The 21,546-nt window shown below is 44.6% G+C and overlaps 1 protein-coding gene across 2 annotated transcripts in view; it reads right to left on the bottom strand.

The window, feature by feature from the left end:
• LOC110513199 (netrin receptor DCC) overlaps window positions 1–21,546 on the bottom strand; it is a 607,044-nt gene that overhangs the window by 164,205 nt on the left and 421,293 nt on the right. For both annotated transcript variants that reach the window (XM_036976621.2, XM_036976622.2), the window contains exons 13-15: window positions 13,018–13,159; window positions 10,100–10,210; window positions 6,738–6,932 (exon numbers count right to left, since the gene is read on the bottom strand). In XM_036976621.2, the coding sequence (XP_036832516.2) occupies window positions 6,738–6,932; window positions 10,100–10,210; window positions 13,018–13,159 (448 nt within the window). The remainder of the gene's footprint in view (window positions 1–6,737; window positions 6,933–10,099; window positions 10,211–13,017; window positions 13,160–21,546) is intronic.

Raw genomic sequence — 21,546 nt, 5'->3', positions numbered from 1 at the left:
CCCATGGAGATGTTTGTCATCAACAGTAGTCCCATGGAGATGTTTGTCATCAACAGTAGTCATGGAGATGTTTGTCATCAACAGTAGTCCCATGGAGATGTTTGTCATCAACAGTAGTCCCATGGAGATGTTTGTCATCAACAGTAGTCATGGAGATGTTTGTCATCAACAGTAGTCCCATGGAGATGTTTGTCATCAACAGTAGTCCCATGGAGATGTTTGTCATCAACAGTAGTCATGGAGATGTTTGTCATCAACAGTAGTCCCATGGAGATGTTTGTCATCAACAGTAGTCCCATGGAGATGTTTGTCATCAACAGTAGTCATGGAGATGTTTGTCATCAACAGTAGTCATGGAGATGTTTGTCATCAACAGTAGTCCCATGGAGATGTTTGTCATCAACAGTAGTCATGGAGATGTTTGTCATCAACAGTAGTCATGGAGATGTTTGTCATCAACAGTAGTCATGGAGATGTTTGTCATCAACAGTAGTCATGGAGATGTTTGTCATCAACAGTAGTCATGGAGATGTTTGTCATCAACAGTAGTCATGGAGATGTTTGTCATCAACAGTAGTCATGGAGATGTTTGTCATCAACAGTAGTCATGGAGATGTTTGTCATCAACAGTAGTCATGGAGATGTTTGTCATCAACAGTAGTCATGGAGATGTTTGTCATCAACAGTAGTCATGGAGATGTTTGTCATCAACAGTAGTCATGGAGATGTTTGTCATCAACAGTAGTCCCATGGAGATGTTTGTCATCAACAGTAGTCATGGAGATGTTTGTCATCAACAGTAGTCATGGAGATGTTTGTCATCAACAGTAGTCCCATGGAGATGTTTGTCATCAACAGTAGTCCCATTGAGATGTTTGTCATCAACAGTAGTCCCATGGAGATGTTTGTCATCAACAGTAGTCATGGAGATGTTTGTCATCAACAGTAGTCAAGGAGATGTTTGTCATCAACAGTAGTCATGGAGATGTTTGTCATCAACAGTAGTCATGGAGATGTTTGTCATCAACAGTAGTCCCATGGAGATGTTTGTCATCAACAGTAGTCCCATGGAGATGTTTGTCATCAACAGTAGTCATGGAGATGTTTGTCATCAACAGTAGTCCCATGGAGATGTTTGTCATCAACAGTAGTCATGGAGATGTTTGTCATCAACAGTAGTCCCATGGAGATGTTTGTCATCAACAGTAGTCCCATGGAGATGTTTGTCATCAACAGTAGTCATGGAGATGTTTGTCATCAACAGTAGTCCCATGGAGATGTTTGTCATCAACAGTAGTCCCATGGAGATGTTTGTCATCAACAGTAGTCATGGAGATGTTTGTCATCAACAGTAGTCCCATGGAGATGTTTGTCATCAACAGTAGTCCCATGGAGATGTTTGTCATCAACAGTAGTCATGGAGATGTTTGTCATCAACAGTAGTCATGGAGATGTTTGTCATCAACAGTAGTCCCATGGAGATGTTTGTCATCAACAGTAGTCATGGAGATGTTTGTCATCAACAGTAGTCATGGAGATGTTTGTCATCAACAGTAGTCATGGAGATGTTTGTCATCAACAGTAGTCATGGAGATGTTTGTCATCAACAGTAGTCATGGAGATGTTTGTCATCAACAGTAGTCATGGAGATGTTTGTCATCAACAGTAGTCATGGAGATGTTTGTCATCAACAGTAGTCATGGAGATGTTTGTCATCAACAGTAGTCATGGAGATGTTTGTCATCAACAGTAGTCATGGAGATGTTTGTCATCAACAGTAGTCATGGAGATGTTTGTCATCAACAGTAGTCATGGAGATGTTTGTCATCAACAGTAGTCCCATGGAGATGTTTGTCATCAACAGTAGTCATGGAGATGTTTGTCATCAACAGTAGTCATGGAGATGTTTGTCATCAACAGTAGTCCCATGGAGATGTTTGTCATCAACAGTAGTCCCATTGAGATGTTTGTCATCAACAGTAGTCCCATGGAGATGTTTGTCATCAACAGTAGTCATGGAGATGTTTGTCATCAACAGTAGTCAAGGAGATGTTTGTCATCAACAGTAGTCATGGAGATGTTTGTCATCAACAGTAGTCATGGAGATGTTTGTCATCAACAGTAGTCCCATGGAGATGTTTGTCATCAACAGTAGTCCCATGGAGATGTTTGTCATCAACAGTAGTCATGGAGATGTTTGTCATCAACAGTAGTCCCATGGAGATGTTTGTCATCAACAGTAGTCATGGAGATGTTTGTCATCAACAGTAGTCCCATGGAGATGTTTGTCATCAACAGTAGTCATGGAGATGTTTGTCATCAACAGTAGTCCCATGGAGATGTTTGTCATCAACAGTAGTCATGGAGATGTTTGTCATCAACAGTAGTCCCATGGAGATGTTTGTCATCAACAGTAGTCCCATGGAGATGTTTGTCATCAACAGTAGTCATGGAGATGTTTGTCATCAACAGTAGTCATGGAGATGTTTGTCATCAACAGTAGTCCCATGGAGATGTTTGTCATCAACAGTAGTCCCATGGAGATGTTTGTCATCAACAGTAGTCATGGAGATGTTTGTCATCAACAGTAGTCCCATGGAGATGTTTGTCATCAACAGTAGTCATGGAGATGTTTGTCATCAACAGTAGTCATGGAGATGTTTGTCATCTTCCAGCTATGGTGTAACTGTTGTCTTCAACAGCTGTTGACCTGGGAGTTGACAGACAACCTGTCTTCAACAGCTGTTGACCTGGGAGTTGACAGACAACCTGTCTTCAACAGCTGGGAGTTAACAGACAATCGGTCTTCAACAGCTGTTGACCTGGGGGTTGAAACTTCTTATGGCTAGGGGGCAGTATTGAGTAGCTTGGATGAATAAGTTGCCCAAAGTAAACGGCCTGCTCCTCAGTCTCAGTTGCTAATATATTCATAGTATTATTAGTATTGGATAGAAAACACTCTAAAGTTTCTAAAACTGTTTGAATGATGTCTGTGAGTATAACAGAACTCATACGGCAGGCAAAATCCTGAGGAGAAATCAAAACAGGAAGTGAGAAATCTGAGCTTTGTATGTATTCACCAGAGTCCCTAATGAAATCCCCTTGAGATATTGATGATGTTGCACTGCCTAGGGGTTCCACTAGATGTCACCCATCAATATACATTTTAATGAGACTTCTATGGTGTTGTGGGAGTGAATGATAGCAGAATGCATCCGGTGTCTATCAAGCAGCCATTTTCTGATCGTGCTTATTTCTCATGGTATTCACTTGCGTTCCATTGCTCACGTAGACAAGAAGGAATACTCAGGTTGGAACTTTATTGAAGCTATATGTTAAAAACCTCCTAATGACTGATTCTGTACTTAGTTTGAAATGTTTCTTCGACAGGTAATATCACTTTTTGAAGTTTTTGACCAATGTAACGTTGACCAGAATGAGCGATTGGATATGTATACCAAACGCTCTAACAAAAGAAGGTATTCGGACATAAATAACAGACATTATCGAACAAAACAAACATTTATTGTGGACCTGGGATTCCTGGAGTGCTTTCTGATGTAGATCATCAAAGGTAAGGGAATATTTATCATGTAATTTCTTGTTTATGTTGACGCCATCATTGCGGCTATTGTGACGTTTACTTTTGAGCGCCGTCTCAGATTATTGCATGCGTTTCTTTTTCCGTAAAGTTTTTTTGAAATCTGACAGTGGTTGCATTAAGGAGAGGTATATCTATAATTCCATGTGTAGAACTTGTATTATCATCTACATTTATGATGAGTATTTCTGTTGAATGATGTGGCTATGCAAAATCACTGGATGTTTTTGGAACTAGTGAATGTAATAGGAAATTTATCAAACAAAACATACATGTATTGTGTAACATGAAGTCCTATGAGTGTCATCTGATGAAGATGATCAAGGGTTAGTGATGAATTTTATCTCTATTTGTGGGTTTTTTGACTCTGGCTGGAAAATCTTTTGCTGGAAAAAATGTCTGTGTTTATCTGTGGCTATATGGTGACCTAACATAATCGTTTGTGGTGCTTTCGCCGTAAATCCTATTTGAAATCGGACACTGTTGTGGGATTAACAACAAGATTACCTTTAAAACGGTTATATGATACATGTCTGTTTGAGGAATTTTAATTATGAGATTTCTGTTGTTTTGAATTTGGCGCCCTGCACTTTCACTGGCTGATGTCATATCGCTCCATTAACGGGATTGCAGCCATAAGAAGTTTTTAACAGACAACCTGTCTTCAACAGCTGGGGTTATTAAGTCCTGTATGTGGACTGTCTGGTATCGTTCTGACAGTGTCCTCCATACATCATCCATAGAGGACCTGCCGCAGGACAACAGAGAGAGGTCAGACGGCTCGACCATGACAATCTCATCCGAGCTAGTCTCCCTAAAAATATTCAAGCACTAACATCATCATTAATAATAAATATGCCACATTTGCAGAAGGATTACCTTTCCAGAATGTATTCATTAGGCATAGAGCACGAACAATAGCACAGCTACAACCCACAGGTACAACCCACTGCTACAACCCACAGCTACAACCCACAGCTACAACCCACATCTACAACCCACAGCTACAACCCACAGCTACAACTCACTGCTACAACCCACTGCTACAACCCACTGCTACAACCCACAGCTACAACCCACAGCTACAACTCACTGCTACAACCCACAGCTACAACTCACTGCTACAACCCACAGCTAAAACCCACAGCTACAACCCACAGCTACAACCCACTGCTAAAACCCACTGCTAAAACCCACAGCTACAACCCACTGCTACAACCCACTGCTAAAACGTCATGGCTTTAGAAGATTCTGATAGGCTAATTGACATAATTTGAGTCAATTGGAGGAGTACCTGTGGATGTATTTCAAGGCCTACCTTCAAAATCAGTTTCTCTTTACTTGACATCACGGGAAAATCAAAAGAAATCAGCCAAGACCTCATAAAAAATGTAGACCTCCACAAGTCTGTTTCATCCTTGGGAGCAATTTCCAAACAACTGAATGTACCACGTTCATCTGTACAAACAATAGTACGCAAGTATAAACACCATGGGACCACGCTGCCGTCATACCGCTCAGGAAGGAGATGCGTTCTGTCTCCTAGAGATGAAAGTACTTTGGTGTGAAAAGTGCAAATCAATCCCTGAACAACAGCAAAGGACCTTGTGAAGATGCTGGAGGAAACAGGTACAGAAGTATCTATATCCACAGTAAAACGAGTCCTATATCGACATAACCTGAAAGGTCGCTCAGCAAGGAAGAAGCCACTGCAATAAAAAAGCCAGACTACGGTTGGGAACTGCTCATGGGGACAAAGATCGTACTTTTTGGAGAAATGTCCTCTGGTCTGATGAAACAAAAATATAACTGTTTGGCCATAATGACCATCGGTATGTTTGGAGGAAAAAGGGGGAGGCTTGCAGGCCGAGAACACCATCCCAACTGTGAAGCCCAGGGGTGGCAGCCTCATGTTGTGGGGGTGCTTTGCTGCAGGAGGGACTGGTGCACTTAACAAAATAGATGGCTTCATGAGGAAGGAAAATGTAGGTGGATATATTGAAGCAACATCTCAAGACATCAGTCAGGAAGTTAAAGCTTGGTCGCAAATGGGTGGACAATGACCCCAAGCATTGTGGACAAAATGGACAACGACCCCAAGCATACTTCCAAAGTTGTGACAAAATTACTTAAGGACAACAAAGTCAAGGTATTGGAGTGGCCATCACAAAGCCCTGACCTCAATCCTATAGAAAATGTGTGGGCAGAACTGAAAAAGCATGTGAGCAAGGAGGCCTACAAACCAGACTCAGTTACACCAGCTCTGTCTGGAGGAATGGGCCACAATTCATCCAACATATTGTGGGAAGCTTGTGGAAGGCTACCCAAAACGTTTGACCCAAGTTAAACCATTTAAAGGCAACGCTACCAAATACTAATTGAGTGTATGTAAACTTCTGACCCCCTGGGAATGTGATGAAAGAAATAAAAGCTGAAATAAATAATTCTCTCTACTATTATTCTGACATTTCACATTCTTAAAATAAAGTGGTGAAAATAACTGACCTAAATTTTTTTTTACTAGGATTAGATGTCAGGAATGGTGATAAACTGAGTTTAAATGTATGTATGTAAACTTCTGACTTCAACTGTATATAGAGGGACACAGAGAGTAGGGAGACAGAGAGTAGGGGCCGGGGAGGGATTCGTAACCAAGTCGCCACCAAGTGGTAAGTGTTTACCGGAGTATGCAGTACTACCCCTAACCAGACCATGTTCAGTATACAGTACTACCCCTAACCAGACTGGTACCATGTTCAGTATACAGTACTACCCCTAACCAGACTGGTACCATGTTCAGTATACAGTACTACCCCTAACCAGACCATGTTCAGTATACAGTACTACCCCTAACCAGACTGGTACCATGTTCAGTATGCAGTACTACCCCTAACCAGACTGGTACCATGTTCAGTATACAGTACTACCCCTAACCAGACTGGCACCATGTTCAGTATACAGTACTACCCCTAACCAGACTGGTACCATGTTCAGTATGCAGTACTACCCCTAACCAGACTGGTACCATGTTCAGTATACAGTACTACCCCTAACCAGACTGGTACCATGTTCAGTATACAGTACTACCCCTAACCAGACCATGTTCAGTATACAGTACTACCCCTAGAGAACTCACCCAGGTTTTCTATGGCGTAGTATCGCTGCTTACTGTCCACCCTGACCGTCTCAGCGTAGGGACTTCCTACTCCGTAGCCAATGATGTAGCCCCGTACTAGGATGTTGGGGTTTAGGGGAGGAGTCCAGCTCATGATGATGCTGTTGGGCAGGGGTCGAACATGGAGGGAACTCGGCTGGTTCGGGACTTGGCTCTCTGGAAAGAAAATGTACGACAAAGTGGAATGCTTCAGATACAATGATCGGATATGAAAAGCCAACTGACATTTAGGTGTTGACCTGTTGCTCCCTCTACAACCACTGTGATTATTATTATTGGACCATGCTGGTCACCTATGAATATTTGAACATCTTGGCCCATGTTCTGTTAGAATCTCCACCCGGCACAGCCAGAAGAGGACTGGCCACCCCACATAGCCTGGTTCCTCTCTAGGTTTCTTCCTAGGTTTTGGCCTTTCTAGGGAGTTTTTCCTAGCCATCGTGCTTCTACACCTGCATTGCTTGCTGTTTGGGGTTTTAGGCTGGGTTTTTGTACTGCACTTTGAGATATCAGCTGATGTAAGAAGGGCTTTATAAATACATTTTAAATAAATTCAGATAATACGGAATCACCATGGAAACGGGCCTAAAATGTAACAATGATAATATGTGGGGCAAAAAAGTATTTAGTCAGCCACCAATTGTGCAAGTTCTCCCACTTAAAAATATGAGCGAGGCCTGTAATTTTCATCATAGGGACACTTCAACTATGACAGACAAAATGAGAAAAAAAATTCAGAAAATCACATTGTAGGATTTTTTATGAATTTATTTGCAAATTATAGTGGAAAATAAGTATTTGATCACCTACAAAAAAGCAAGATTTTCTGGCTCTCACAGACCTGTAACTTCTTCTTTAAGAGGCTCCTCTGTCCTCCACTCGTTACCTGTATTAATGGCACCTGTCTGAACTTATGTATTGATGACTCATCAGTGGTATTGTGTAACAATGATAATATATACACAGTCATGCATGTACACATTTAACCTAGAGGTGGTTCCTGGGAATCTGACCCACGATCCTGGCGTTGTCAAACGCCACGCTCTACCAACTGAGATATTTAGGACCAACATTTTGTTTTTATCCTTTGATGATATTTTCACACAGTATATCGACTTGTATAAATGATTTGTGTTTTTTTTCGTTTTTTTTTTATATGTCAAATCAAATCCAATCAGAAACAGTACTAACATCCTTCTAACTAAAGCTAATGTGATCCGACAGTTTGTGATAATCCTCTAGGAAAGAGGACGCTGAGAAGACAGTCCGAGGTTAATATCAGTTTATTGAGTGATAATCCATTAGAATTGCATTAGGTCCCTTGTCATCTCTTAAAATCATCTGCCTGATTGATCCCTGCCTTATGTCACCACTCTCCTCCGTGACCTGTTCACATGTCCTTCCTAATTGCCTGGCTGCCAAAGCTTGTTCTAATCAGGTTATGTAGAATTTATATGAAACAAAAAAAATGCTTTTAAGTTTCGCCAGGCAGAGTTAGTATCCGAGTCCCAAATGGCATTCTATTCCTTATTTAGTGCACTAAATTGGGCCCTGTTGGCACCTGTGGGCCCTGTTTGCACCTGTGGGCCCTGTTTGCACCTGTGGGCCCTGTTTGCACCTGTGGGCCCTGTTGGCACCTGTTGGCCCTGTTTGCACCCGTGGGCCCTGTTGGCACCTGTGGGCCCTGTTGGCACATGTGGGCACCTGTGGGCCCTGTTGGCACCCGTGGGCCCTGTTGGCACCTGTGGGCACCTGTGGGCCCTGTTGGCACCTGTGGGCCCTGTTTGCACCTGTGGGCCCTGTTTGCACCTGTGGGCCCTGTTGGCACCTGTTGGCCCTGTTGGCACCTGTGGACCCTGTTGGCACCTGTGGGCCCTGTTGGCACCTGTGGGCCCTGTTGGCACCCGTGGGCCCTGTTGGCACCTGTGGGCACCTGTGGGCCCTGTTTGCACCTGTGGGCCCTGTTTGCACCTGTGGGCCCTGTTGGCACCTGTTGGCCCTGTTGGCACCTGTGGACCCTGTTGGCACCTGTGGGCCCTGTTGGCACCTGTGGGCCCTGTTGGCACCCATGGGCCCTGTTGGCCCTGTTGGCACCACTTTAGTAATAGGTTGCCATTTGGGACGATGGCACAGTGGAACTAGACATTTTTGTTCTTTTAGAGTTTGAAGGCTGCCAGTCAAGCAGTCCAGTATCATCCACATCAAATTGCCAGTAGACGACTGCACAGCAGGTTTGTATGATGCTCAATATGTTACAACTGTTTATACACCTTGGCCTCACCACTGTCTAAATATTTAAAACAATCACTCTGAATACAAGAGTCCAGCCCTGCCTCAGGGAATAGAGACAGAGAGAGACATGGTAGTGGAGGAGGAAGAGGAGAATAGAGACATGGTAGTGGAGGAGGAAGAGGAGAATAGAGAGAGACATGGTAGTAGAGGAGGAAGAGGATAATAGAGACAGATAGACATGGTAGGAGAGGAGGAAGAAGAGAATAGAGACAGAGAGAGACACGGTAGTAGAGGAGGAAGAGGAGAATAGAGACATGGTAGTAGAGGAGGAAGAGGAGAATAGAGACAGAGAGAAACATGATAGTAGAGGAGGAAGAGGAGAATATAGACATGGTAGTAGAGGAGGAAGAGGTGAATAGAGACAGAGAGAGACATGGTAGTAGAGGAGGAAGAGGAGAATATAGACATGGTAGTAGAGGAGGAAGAGGGGAATAGAGACAGAGAGAGACATGGTAGTAGAGGAGGAAGAGGAGAATATAGACATGGTAGTAGAGGAGGAAGAGGAGAATAGAGACATGGTAGTAGAGGAGGAAGAGGAGAATAGAGACATGGTAGTAGAGGAGGAAGAGGAGAATAGAGACATGGTAGTGGAGGAGGAAGAGGGGAATAGAGACAGAGAGAGACATGGTAGTAGAGGAGGAAGAGGAGAATAGAGACATGGTAGTAGAGGAGGAAGAGGAGAATAGAGACAGAGAGAGACATGGTAGTAGAGGAGGAAGATGAGAATAGAGACATGGTAGTAGAGGAGGAAGAGGAGAATAGAGACATGGTAGTAGAGGAGGAAGAGGAGAATAGAGACAGAGAGAGAGACATGGTAGTAGAGGAGGAAGAGGAGAATAGAGACATGGTAGTAGAGGAGGAAGAGGGTAGGCTTGTGTCCCTAATGGCATCCTATTTCTTAGGGCACTACTTCTGTCCAGTGTCTATGGGGATCTTGTTAAAAGTAGTGCCCTGTAAGAAATAGGGTGCCATTTGAGAAGCAGAGGGAAGAGACAGAATGAAGTGTAAATAAAGTGTCTTTGTGTCTTTACCGTCAAGGTCGTTCTCTGGCGTCTCAGCGGTGAACCACTCGCTGGCCGGGCCCGTGCCGTTAGCTGTCATGGCAGAGACCTGGAAACTGTACTGACTGCCTTTTTCCAGCCCTGAGAGGAGAGAGGATGTTGTGACAGACACATCTGTACTGACTGATTTTCTACAGCCCTGAGAGGAGAGAGGATGTTGTGACAGACACATCTGTACTGATTGATTTTCTACACCCCTGAGACAGAGACGCACAACAACGTCAGAAAGATATTTTTAAAGAAACACGACGACACATAGATGTTAATGAAAACAGTACTTTACACAAACCTGAGTCTGTAAACACGGGGTGGTAAACACGACAACATCACAGAGACATGTTAAACACCCTACAGTGTCTGTGTGGTAGAGTGGTAACATCCATCACACTAAACATGCAGAATGGTAATGGGTTCAATCCCCACAACAGCTTTTAACACTCTCAAGACATCCTCAGATGGGTGTTAATGTCCCTTCCTTTCTTCCTTTCCTTCCATTTGAACCCTTCATGGACGAATCTGGGCAAGAATATATAAATATGTTTAATGTAACCTTTTATTTAACTAGGCAAGTCAGTTAAAGAAAAATATTCTTATTTAAAATGATGGCCTACTCCCCCCGGCCAAACCCGGACGACGCTGGGCCGTCCTATGAGACTCCCAATCACGGCCGGTTGTGATACAGCCTGGAATCGAACCAGGGTCTGTAGTGACGCCACTTGCACTGAGATGCAGTGCCTTAGACCGCAGCGCCACTCGGGATCCAATAGCTATAGCTTCGATCTCCTTCAAAACCATCAACACATCTCTGTGTTCATTGTTAGTGGCAGTTTCTGCACATTCAAAGGCTGAATATTCATTGTTGCATTACAGAGAAACTATCAGTGGGTGAGTACATCCTCACTATTCTCTACAGATGAGTGTGGGTGAGTACATCCTCACTATTCTCTACAGATGAGTGTGGGTGAGTACATCATCATCACTATTCTCTACAGATGAGTGTGGGTGAGTACATCCTCACTATTCTCTACAGATGAGTGTGGGTGAGTACATCCTCACTATTCTCTACAGATGAGTGTGGGTGAGTACATCCTCACTATTCTCTACAGATGATTGTGGGTGAGTACATCAGCACTATTCTCTACAGATGATTGTGGGTGAGTACATCAGCACTATTCTCTACAGATGATTGTGGGTGAGTACATCCTCACTATTCTCTACAGATAATTGTGGGTGAGTACATCATCATCACTATTCTCTACAGATGAGTGTGGGTGAGTACATCATCATCACTATTCTCTACAGATGATTGTGGGTGAGTACATCATCACGGACGGAGGGACAGACGGACATATGGAGACAGAGACAGAGAGAGGGACAGACAAGCTCTGGTCAAAAGTAGTGTACTATATAGGGAATAGGGTGCCACAGGGCTCTGGTCAAAAGTAGTGTACTACATAGTGAATAGGGTGCCATTAGGGACACACCCTAGGATTAGTAGAGCACACACACACACACTCCCCCCTGTCCTTTAAGACCAGGAACCCATCTGAATCACTAAACAATAATAAGGAATTTTCTTTTCATCCAAATTCAGTATTGGAATTGAAATAATACCATAGGTCAGTAAAATGAACAAGTAGTTATCTCTGTTGTGGTGTGTGGAGCTCTCCTGCCCTCCCTTAATAACCCTGAGGCCAGGTATCCCCCCCCCCCCCCGTCTGTCTCTGCCTTAGATGCAGCCGCTCGCAAATTGAACAATCTATTTTCGTCTTCAAACCGTATCAGCCGAGTCTCCCATTAAGAAAACACTGGTCCGTCCCAAATGGCACCCTATTCCCTACATTAGTGCACTACTTTTGACCCAAATGGCACCCTATTCCCTACATTAGTGCACTACTTTTGACCCAAATGGCACCCTATTCCCTACATTAGTGCACTACTTTTGACCCAAATGGCACCCTATTCCCTACATTAGTGCACTACTTTTGACCCAAAATGGCACCCTATTCCCCACATTAGTGCACTACTTTTGACCCAAATGGCACCCTATTCCCTACATTAGTGCACTACTTTTGACCCAAATGGCACCCTATTCCTCATATAGTGCACTACTTTTGACCAGGGCCCAAATTGTACTATATAGGGAATAGGGGTGCCATTTGGGAGACAGACATATACAGACGGTTGGTTTGCTGTCTGGTTTCACAACATATGGAATTAATATACATCATTAATCACACCATGAAGTATGCATAACAAATAAACTGCAGAAACAATAAATAATAATTAATTGTAATAATAATCATAATAATAATAATACATTAATTCAGCCTCTCTAGCGTAAACCAGATAGGTATTAAAATATGCAGCTTTTATGTGTGAGATGGAAAAATCATACATGTTTTCATGTGTAATATCTGGCAGGTAAAAACAGGGCTTTCAGAAAGTATTCAGACCCCTTGACTGCTTCCACATGTTGTTACATTACAGCCTTCTTCTGAAATGGACAACAACAAAAAATAACCCAGCAGTCTACACATGACCCCATAATGACAAAGTGAAAAAAACACATTTTGACATTTACATAAGTATTCAGACCCTTTGCTATGAGACTATAAATTGAGCTCAGGTACATCCTGTTTCCATTGATCATCCTTGAGATGTTTCTACAACTTGATTGGAGTCCACCTGCGGTATATTCAATTGACTGGACATGATTTGGAAAGGCACACACCTGTCTATATATGGTCCCACAAAAACCAAGCCATGGGGTCGAAGGAATTGTCCGTAGAGCTCCGAGACAGGATTGTGTCGAGGCACAGATCAGGGGAAGGATAGAAAAACAGTTTCCAGAAGTCTCACCTGTGAACAGGTACCAGAAGTCTCACCTGTGAACAGGTACCAGAAGTTGTTAGGTTCGATGGCCTCCTGGTCTCCTCGTCGGCCGGTCTTCCGGTGTCGGAGCTTGTAGCCGGTGATGAACCCGTTCTGGCTGTTGGGAGGAGGGGGCTGCCAGCTCACCTTAATGCTCTGAGACACAGAGAGAGGACACATGTTCACTACATACACGTGATCCCAGAGGGAACTGAAACCGGAAACCTTGCTTCGCTGAGGCAACTCTCTTACCAATAGACCCAAATGCTGATTTAATAACCACCACATACAGTATAAAAGACAGCTGTCAGCCATCCAAGACGTACACGCCAGGCGGTGTCTGAGAAAGGACCAGAAAATTGCCATAAACTCCAGCCACCCGGGACTGTCCTCCTCCCGTCCAGCAGGCGGTACCTGCTCATAACGGACCGGGCACAGTCAGTACATTCATCTCCAGATAGCTAGGTGGACCAGTCATAGTCAGTACATTCATCTTCAGATAGCTAGGTGGACCAGTCATAGTCAGTACATTCATCTCCAGATAGCTAGGTGGACCAGTCATAGTCAGTACATTCATCTCCAGATAGCTAGGTGGACCAGTCATAGTCAGTACATTCATCTTCAGATAGCTAGGTGGACCAGTCATAGTCAGTACATTCATCTCCAGATAGCTAGGTGGAACAGTCCTAGTCAGTACATTCATCTCCAGATAGCTAGGTGAGACAACCACATATCACAGTCATAGTCAGTACATGTTCCTCGATAAAGTAGCTATGAGCAGTGTAGTACAGTCAGTAAAGTGTGAGCTAGCACGGGAATGAACCTAACGGAAGACATTAAACTGGCCTCTGTGTTGATGGGGTTTGTGTGTAGCTCTGGAGGTAGAAATGTTGGCATGGGGGTGATTAAGAGAGGCATACACACACACACACACACACACACACACACACACACACACAACAATTAAGAGAGAAACAGCCATTTTGATTTTGTCCTTGATGTAACAGCACTAATTATCCCACCAAACAGAAGGGATCTGCACGGACACAATATACAGCCATTCCCTATTGACACAGGGAGGCTGTAGCAGCCACTAGCCCCCCCCCCCCCCCCCCCCCACACACACAAAGTAGAGGTCTAGTCATGTACACATGTATACACAGTATATGCATGTTATACTCCATGTGTGACATAATGCATTCATGATGGGAAGCTACGACTGGAAAAAGAGACCGAGCTATGACGTGAATACATGCAGTGTTTCATATTAATTGAGACATGCGTGTGTCTCTGTGTGTGTCTGTGTGTGTGCGTGCGTGTGCGTGCGTGCGTGTGCGTGCGTGCGTGTGCGTGCGTGTGTGTGTGCGTGTGTGTGTGTGTCTGTGTGTGCGTGTGTGTGTGTGTCTGTGTGTGCGTGTGCGTGTGCGTGTGTGTGTGTGTGTGTGCGTGTGCGTGCGTGTGTGTGTGCGTGCGTGTGTGTGTGTGCGTGTGTGTCTGTGTGTGTGTGCGTGTGCGTGTGCGTGTGTGCGTGTGCGTGTGTGTGTGTGCGTGCGTGCGTGGTTTGATGCCTCTCTTTATTTATCCGTACTGTGCAGGTTGCAGACGAAACCCTCCCTAATGACTATTTATATTCAAACCTAGTTAACCTTGCAAAGTGCTAGGTTACCCCGAGCCGTGGCCTCTTTTACAACGTCACACAGACAGAGTATTACATATGTATGTTGCAGTGGAGGCTGGTGGTTAGAACTATAGGAGGACGGGCTCATAATAAGGGCTGGAATGGAATCAAGGAAACGGAGTCAAACATTTCACTATGTTTTGATGTGTTGGATTCCATATACCCCATTCCTGCCATTACAATGACCTTAGGGTTAGGTAACAGGGGTTAAGGTTAGGTAACAGGGGTTAGATAACAGGGGTTATGTAACAGGGGTTAGGTAACAGGAGTTAGGTAACATGGGTTAGGGTTAGGTAACAGGGGTTAGGTAACAGGAGTTAGGGTTAGGTAACAAGGGTTAGGTAACCGGGTTTAGGTAACAGGGGTTAGTGTTAGGTAACAGGGGTTAGGTAACAGGGGTTAGGGTTAGGTAACAGGGGTTAGGTAACAGGGGTTAGGGTTAGGTAACAAGGGTTAGGTAACCGGGTTTAGGTAACAGGGGTTAGATAACAGGGGTTAGGTAACTGGGTTTAGGTAACAAGGGTTAGGGTTAGGTAACAGGGGTTAGGTAACAGGGGATAGGTAACAGGGGTTAGGGTTAGTTAACAGGGGTTAGGATTAGGTAACAGGGTTTAGGGTTAGGTAACAGGGGTTAGGTAACAGGGGTTAGGTAACAGGGGTTAGGGTTAGGTAACAGGGGTTAGGTAACAGGGGTTAGATAACAGGGGTTAGGGTTAAGTAACAGTGGTTAAGGTTACTGTAGGTAACAATAATTGTTAATGAGTGAAGGGCTCATCTTGTCTAAGGATTTAATCCTAGTTGTTTGTTTGGCCTCAGCTTTACATACACTCTCTGCTTCAGTGCCAAAATCCAAACCATGTGGACACAGTCAACATCCCCAAAACATCTACATTCCTTATATGGTGCACTACATATGACCAGGAACCATAAAGATGAGGACCCATAGAGATGAGGACCCATAGAGATGAGGACCCATAGAGATGAGGACCCATAGAGCTCAGGACCCATAGAGCTGAGGACCCATAGAGATGAGGACCCATAGAGCTCAGGACCCATAGAGATGAGGACCCATAGAGATGAGGACCCATAGAGCTCAGGACCCATAGAGATGAGGACCCATAGAGATGAGGACCCATAGAGATGAGGACCCATAGAGATGAGGATCCATAGAGATGAGGACCCATAGAGCTCAGGGCCCATAGAGCTCAGGACCCATAGAGCTGAGGACCCATAGAGATGAGGACCCATAGAGATGAGGACCCATGGAGATGAGGACCCATAGAGCTCAGGGCCCATAGAGCTCAGGACCCATAGAGATGAGGACCCATAGAGATGAGGACCCATAGAGCTCAGGGCCAGTAGAGCTCAGGACCCATAGAGATGAGGACCCATAGAGATGAGGACCCATAGAGATGAGGACCCATAGAGATGAGGACCAATAGAGCTGAGGACACAGTTAAATCCTTGGGCAGTCTGGGATATAACATGATGAGACACAGCACAGTTAAATCCTCGGGCAGTCTGGGATGTAACATGATGAGACACAGCACAGTTAAATCCTCGGGCAGTCTGGGATATAACATGATGAGACACAGAACAGTTAAATCCTTGGGCAGTCTGGGATATAGCATGATGAGACACAGCACAGTTAAATCCTTGGGCAGTCTCGGATATAACATGATGAGACACAGCACAGTTAAATCCTTGGGCAGTCTGGGATATAACACGATGAGACACAGCACAGTTAAATCCTTGGGCAGTCTGGGATATAACATGATGAGACACAGTACAGTTAAATCCTCGGGCAGTCTGGGATATAACATGATGAGACACAGCACAGTTAAATCCTTGGGCAGTCTGGGATATAACATGATGAGACACAGCACAGTTAAATCCTTGGGCAGTCTGGGATATAACATGATGAGACACAGAACAGTTAAATCCTCGGGCAGACTGGGATATAACATGATGAGACACAGCACAGTTAAAACCTCGGGCAGTCTGGGATATAACATGATGAGACACAGCACAGTTAAATCCTCGGGCAGTCTGGGATATAACATGATGAGACACAGCACAGTTAAATCCTTGGGCAGTCTGGGATATAGCATGATGAGACACAGCACAGTTAAATCCTTGGGCAGTCTCGGATATAACATGATGAGACACAGCACAGTTAAATCCTTGGGCAGTCTGGGATATAACACGATGAGACACAGCACAGTTAAATCCTTGGGCAGTCTGGGATATAACATGATGAGACACAGCACAGTTAAATCCTTGGGCAGTCTGGGATATAGCATGATGAGACACAGCACAGTTAAATCCTTGGGCAGTCTCGGATATAACATGATGAGACACAGCACAGTTAAATCCTTGGGCAGTCTGGGATATAACACGATGAGACACAGCACAGTTAAATCCTTGGGCAGTCTGGGATATAACATGATGAGACACAGCACAGTTAAATCCTTGGGCAGTCTGGGATATAGCATGATGAGACACAGCACAGTTAAATCCTTGGGCAGTCTCGGATATAACATGATGAGACACAGCACAGTTAAATCCTTGGGCAGTCTGGGATATAACACGATGAGACACAGCACAGTTAAATCCTTGGGCAGTCTGGGATATAACATGATGAGACACAGCACAGTTAAATCCTTGGGCAGTCTGGGATATAACATGATGAGACACAGCACAGTTAAATCCTTGGGCAGTCTGGGATATAACATGATGAGACACAGCACAGTTAAATCCTTGGGCAGTCTGGGATATAGCATGATGAGACACAGCACAGTTAAATCCTTGGGCAGTCTCGGATATAACATGATGAGACACAGCACAGTTAAATCCTTGGGCAGTCTGGGATATAACACGATGAGACACAGCACAGTTAAATCCTTGGGCAGTCTGGGATATAACATGATGAGACACAGCACAGTTAAATCCTTGGGCAGTCTGGGATATAACATGATGAGACACAGCACAGTTAAATCCTTGGGCAGTCTGGGATATAACATGATGAGACACAGAACAGTTAAATCCTCGGGCAGACTGGGATATAACATGATGAGACACAGCACAGTTAAAACTTCGGGCAGTCTGGGATATAACATGATGAGACACAGCACAGTTAAATCCTCGGGCAGTCTGGGATATAACATGATGAGACACAGCACAGTTAAATCCTCGGGCAGACTGGGATATAACATGATGAGACACAGCACAGTTAAAACCTCGGGCAGTCTGGGATATAACATGATGAGACACAGCACAGTTAAATCCCCAGGCAGTCTGGGATATAACATGATGAGACACAGCACAGTTAAATCATTGGGCAGTCTGGGATATAACATGATGAGACACAGCACAGTTAAATCCTTGGGCAGTCTGGGATATAACATAATGAGACACAGCACAGTTAAATCCTTGGGCAGTCTGGGATATAACATAATGAGACACAGCACAGTTAAATCCTTGGGCAGTCTGGGATATAACATGATGAGACACAGCACAGTTAAATCCCTGGGCAGGCTTGGGTGTAACATGCTGAGGGTTTGGGGAATAATACGCCCACCTACTGGGACTCTTCTCTGATGACAATGACGACCATGCTACACAGATGTTTGACAACCAACTGCATCCCTGCTACACGCTCACACACACCACCCACTCCGGTCCCCACAGACCTGACTGTCACTGTTGGGTTGGCTTAGACTCTCTCTCTCTCTCTCTCTCTATCTACCGCTCTCTCTTTCGCACTCTCACTCCTTCGCTCTCTCTCCCTCTCTCTCTCCCTCTCTCTCTCCTCTCTCTCTCTTTCTCTCTCTCTCTTGCTACAACCACAGCCTTGGAATGGTGCCATTTCTCCCTAATTTCTCTCTCTCTCCCTCTCCCTTTCTCTCTCCTCTCTCTCTCTCTCTCTCTCTCTCTCCCTCTCTCCGCTCTGTCTCTCTCTCTCTCTCTACAACAAACAACCTTGGAACGATGCCTTGTGTTGATGTATTTCACGTTGTGTTTGTTTCTAAACTGCTGTATCAGTAACTACAGATCCCTGGGTCGCCATGCATCACACAAAACTAGTGTTTGTAAAACTTTGTCCTTTTCTCTATTCAATTTGCTTCCAACTGGACTGATGAATTGTGTGTAGCTCCATCTGGTTTAGGGTTACACTTGAGTGTACACACCCCTTACCCCACCCAGGGTAATTCTTGGGGTTAGGGTTAAGGTAAGGTTTTGGGTTAGTGTAATGCTAGTGGTTAGGGTTATGCTTGGGGTTAGGGTAAGGTTGAGGGTTAGGGTAAGGGTTGGGTTTAGGGTAAGGATTGTTAACGCTTGCGGTTAGGGTAACGCTTGGGTTTAGGGTACGTTTTTTTTAATTTAACTAGGCAAGTCAGTTAAGAACAAATTCTTATTTTCAATGACGGCCTAGGAACAGTGGGTTAACTGCCTGTTCAAGGGCAGAACGACAGATTTGTACCTTGTCAGCACGGGGGCTTGAACTTGCAACCTTCCGGTTACTAGTCCAACACTCTAACCACTAGGCTACCCTGCCGCCCCAAGGGTAAGGTTTAGGGTTGAGTTTAGGGTTAGGAGGTCAGTATGGAAGTCATTCAGCTTTCTATAATAGTTTAATATGCTTCTGACTGTCAACGTGTAAATCATCAAGCCTAGCTTCTGACTGTCAACGTGTAAATCATCAAGCCTAGCTTCTGACTGTCAACCATCAAGCCTAGCTTCTGACTGTCAACCATCAAGCCTAGCTTCTGACTGTCAACCATCAAGCCTAGCTTCTGACTGTCAACGTGTAAATCATCAAGCTGACTGTCAACCATCAAGCCTAGCTTCTGACTGTCAACGTGTAAACCATCAAGCCTAGCTTCTGACTGTCAACGTGTAAACCATCAAGCTTCTGACTGTCAACGTGTAAACCATCAAGCCTAGCTTCTGACTGTCAACCATCAAGCCTAGCTTCTGACTGTCAACCATCAAGCCTAGCTTCTGACTGTCAACAATCAAGCCTAGCTTCTGATTGTCAACGTGTAAACCATCAAGCCTAGCTTCTGACTGTCAACCATCAAGCCTAGCTTCTGACTGTCAACCATCAAGCCTAGCTTCTGACTGTCAACCATCAAGCCTAGCTTCTGACTGTCAACCATCAAGCCTAGCTTCTGACTGTCAACCATCAAGCCTAGCTTCTGACTGTCAACAATCAAGCCTAGCTTCTGACTGTCAACGTGTAAACCATCAAGCCTAGCTTCTGACTGTCAACATGTAAACCATCAAGCTTCTGTCTGTCAACGTGTAATCCATCAAGCCTAGCTTCTGACTGTCAACCATCAAGCCTAGCTTCTGACTGTCAACCATCAAGCCTAGCTTCTGACTGTCAACCATCAAGCCTAGCTTCTGACTGTCAACCATCAAGCCTAGCTTCTGACTGTCAACGTGTAAACCATCAAGCCTAGCTTCTGACTGTCAACCATCAAGCCTAGCTTCTGACTGTCAACCATCAAGCCTAGCTTCTGACTGTCAATGTGTAAACCATCAAGCCTAGCTGTCCAAAACCAACCATATACTTAGCGAATGGAACTCTATCACCCAGCATTTTCTCTATAAGACTTTCTTTATACCATAAAACTTCCTGAAAGGACTTTCCATTTAAAGCATCAAGTTCTCATTCTCTCATGTTAGGAAATGTCAATATTGTCAATAATGATAGGAAATGCCAATACATATTGTTTAGACAACACTCAGTCTGTCCTGTTTAAATTGGATCAGTGGTTTGCTGTTTTTCCTGTGTCCCAAAATTGCAACCTATTCCCTATATACCTGCACTATTTTTAACCAAAATGAAGAGAGTCCACATTGGGATATATAATGTACTATAACGTTAGTCAAACATGACCAGATTGGAAGGTCACTCTCCATAATGACAATATAATCCAGATTAATCCATTCTTCCACCACCACCACAAGGTGTTACAGTAAAATCAATTCACACCTGAAGGGGTTTAGAGAGACGCCATGACTCATAACCCCGCCCCCCCAAGGTTTTATCTAGTAAAGAGTCAATCACTTTTTTTTTTTAAAGGTGGGCTCTTTATTCATCTAGTCTGGGCTAGCTGGTGCCTCGGCAGCTAGTGTCACAGTTCCTTTATATGATAGAAATATCACGGACAACTGCCGTCTCTCTCTCTCTCTCTGTCTCTCTCTCTCTCTCTCTCTGTCTCTCTCTCTCTCTCTCTCTCTCTGTCTCTCTGTCTCTCTCTCTCTCTCTCTCTCTCTCTCTCTCTCTCCCTCTCTCTCTCTCTCTGTCTCTCTCTCCCTCCCTCTCTCTCTCTCTCTCTCTCCCTCCCTCTCTCTCTCTCTCTCTCTCTCTCTCTCTCTGTCTCTCTCTCTCTCTCTCTCTCTCTCTCTCTCTCACTTCAAGGCTTGGACATATTTTCTGGTCCCAAATCTGTTTGTGCTGTTCAAGACTTGAATTTCCTATTTTTTCCCCCTTTCTCAAGCACTATGCCCTCCTCAGGAGCCACACCAAGCCTGTAGGGGCCCAGCTACTGAAACCTGTAGGGGCCCAGCTACTGAAACCTGTAGGGGCCCCAGCTACTGAAGCCTGTAGGGGATCCTCACTGAAACCTGTAGGGGCCCCAGCTACTGAAACCTGTAGGGGCCCCAGTCACTGAAACCTGTAGGGGCCCCAGCTACTGAAACCTGTAGGGGCCCCAGCTACTGAAACCTGTAGGGGCCCCAGCTACGGAAGCCTGTAGGGCATCCTCACTGAAACCTTTAGGGGCCCCAGCTACTGAAACCTGTAGGGGCCCCAGCTACTGAAACCTGTAGGGGCCCAAGCTACTGAAGCCTG

This window comes from Oncorhynchus mykiss, chromosome 5, assembly GCF_057628025.1.
Source record: "Oncorhynchus mykiss isolate SJ-2025 chromosome 5, ASM5762802v1, whole genome shotgun sequence".
Classification (NCBI taxonomy): domain Eukaryota; kingdom Metazoa; phylum Chordata; class Actinopteri; order Salmoniformes; family Salmonidae; genus Oncorhynchus; species Oncorhynchus mykiss.
Note: the sequence above shows the minus strand (reverse complement) of the source record. Positions and strands in the feature narration are given on the sequence as shown.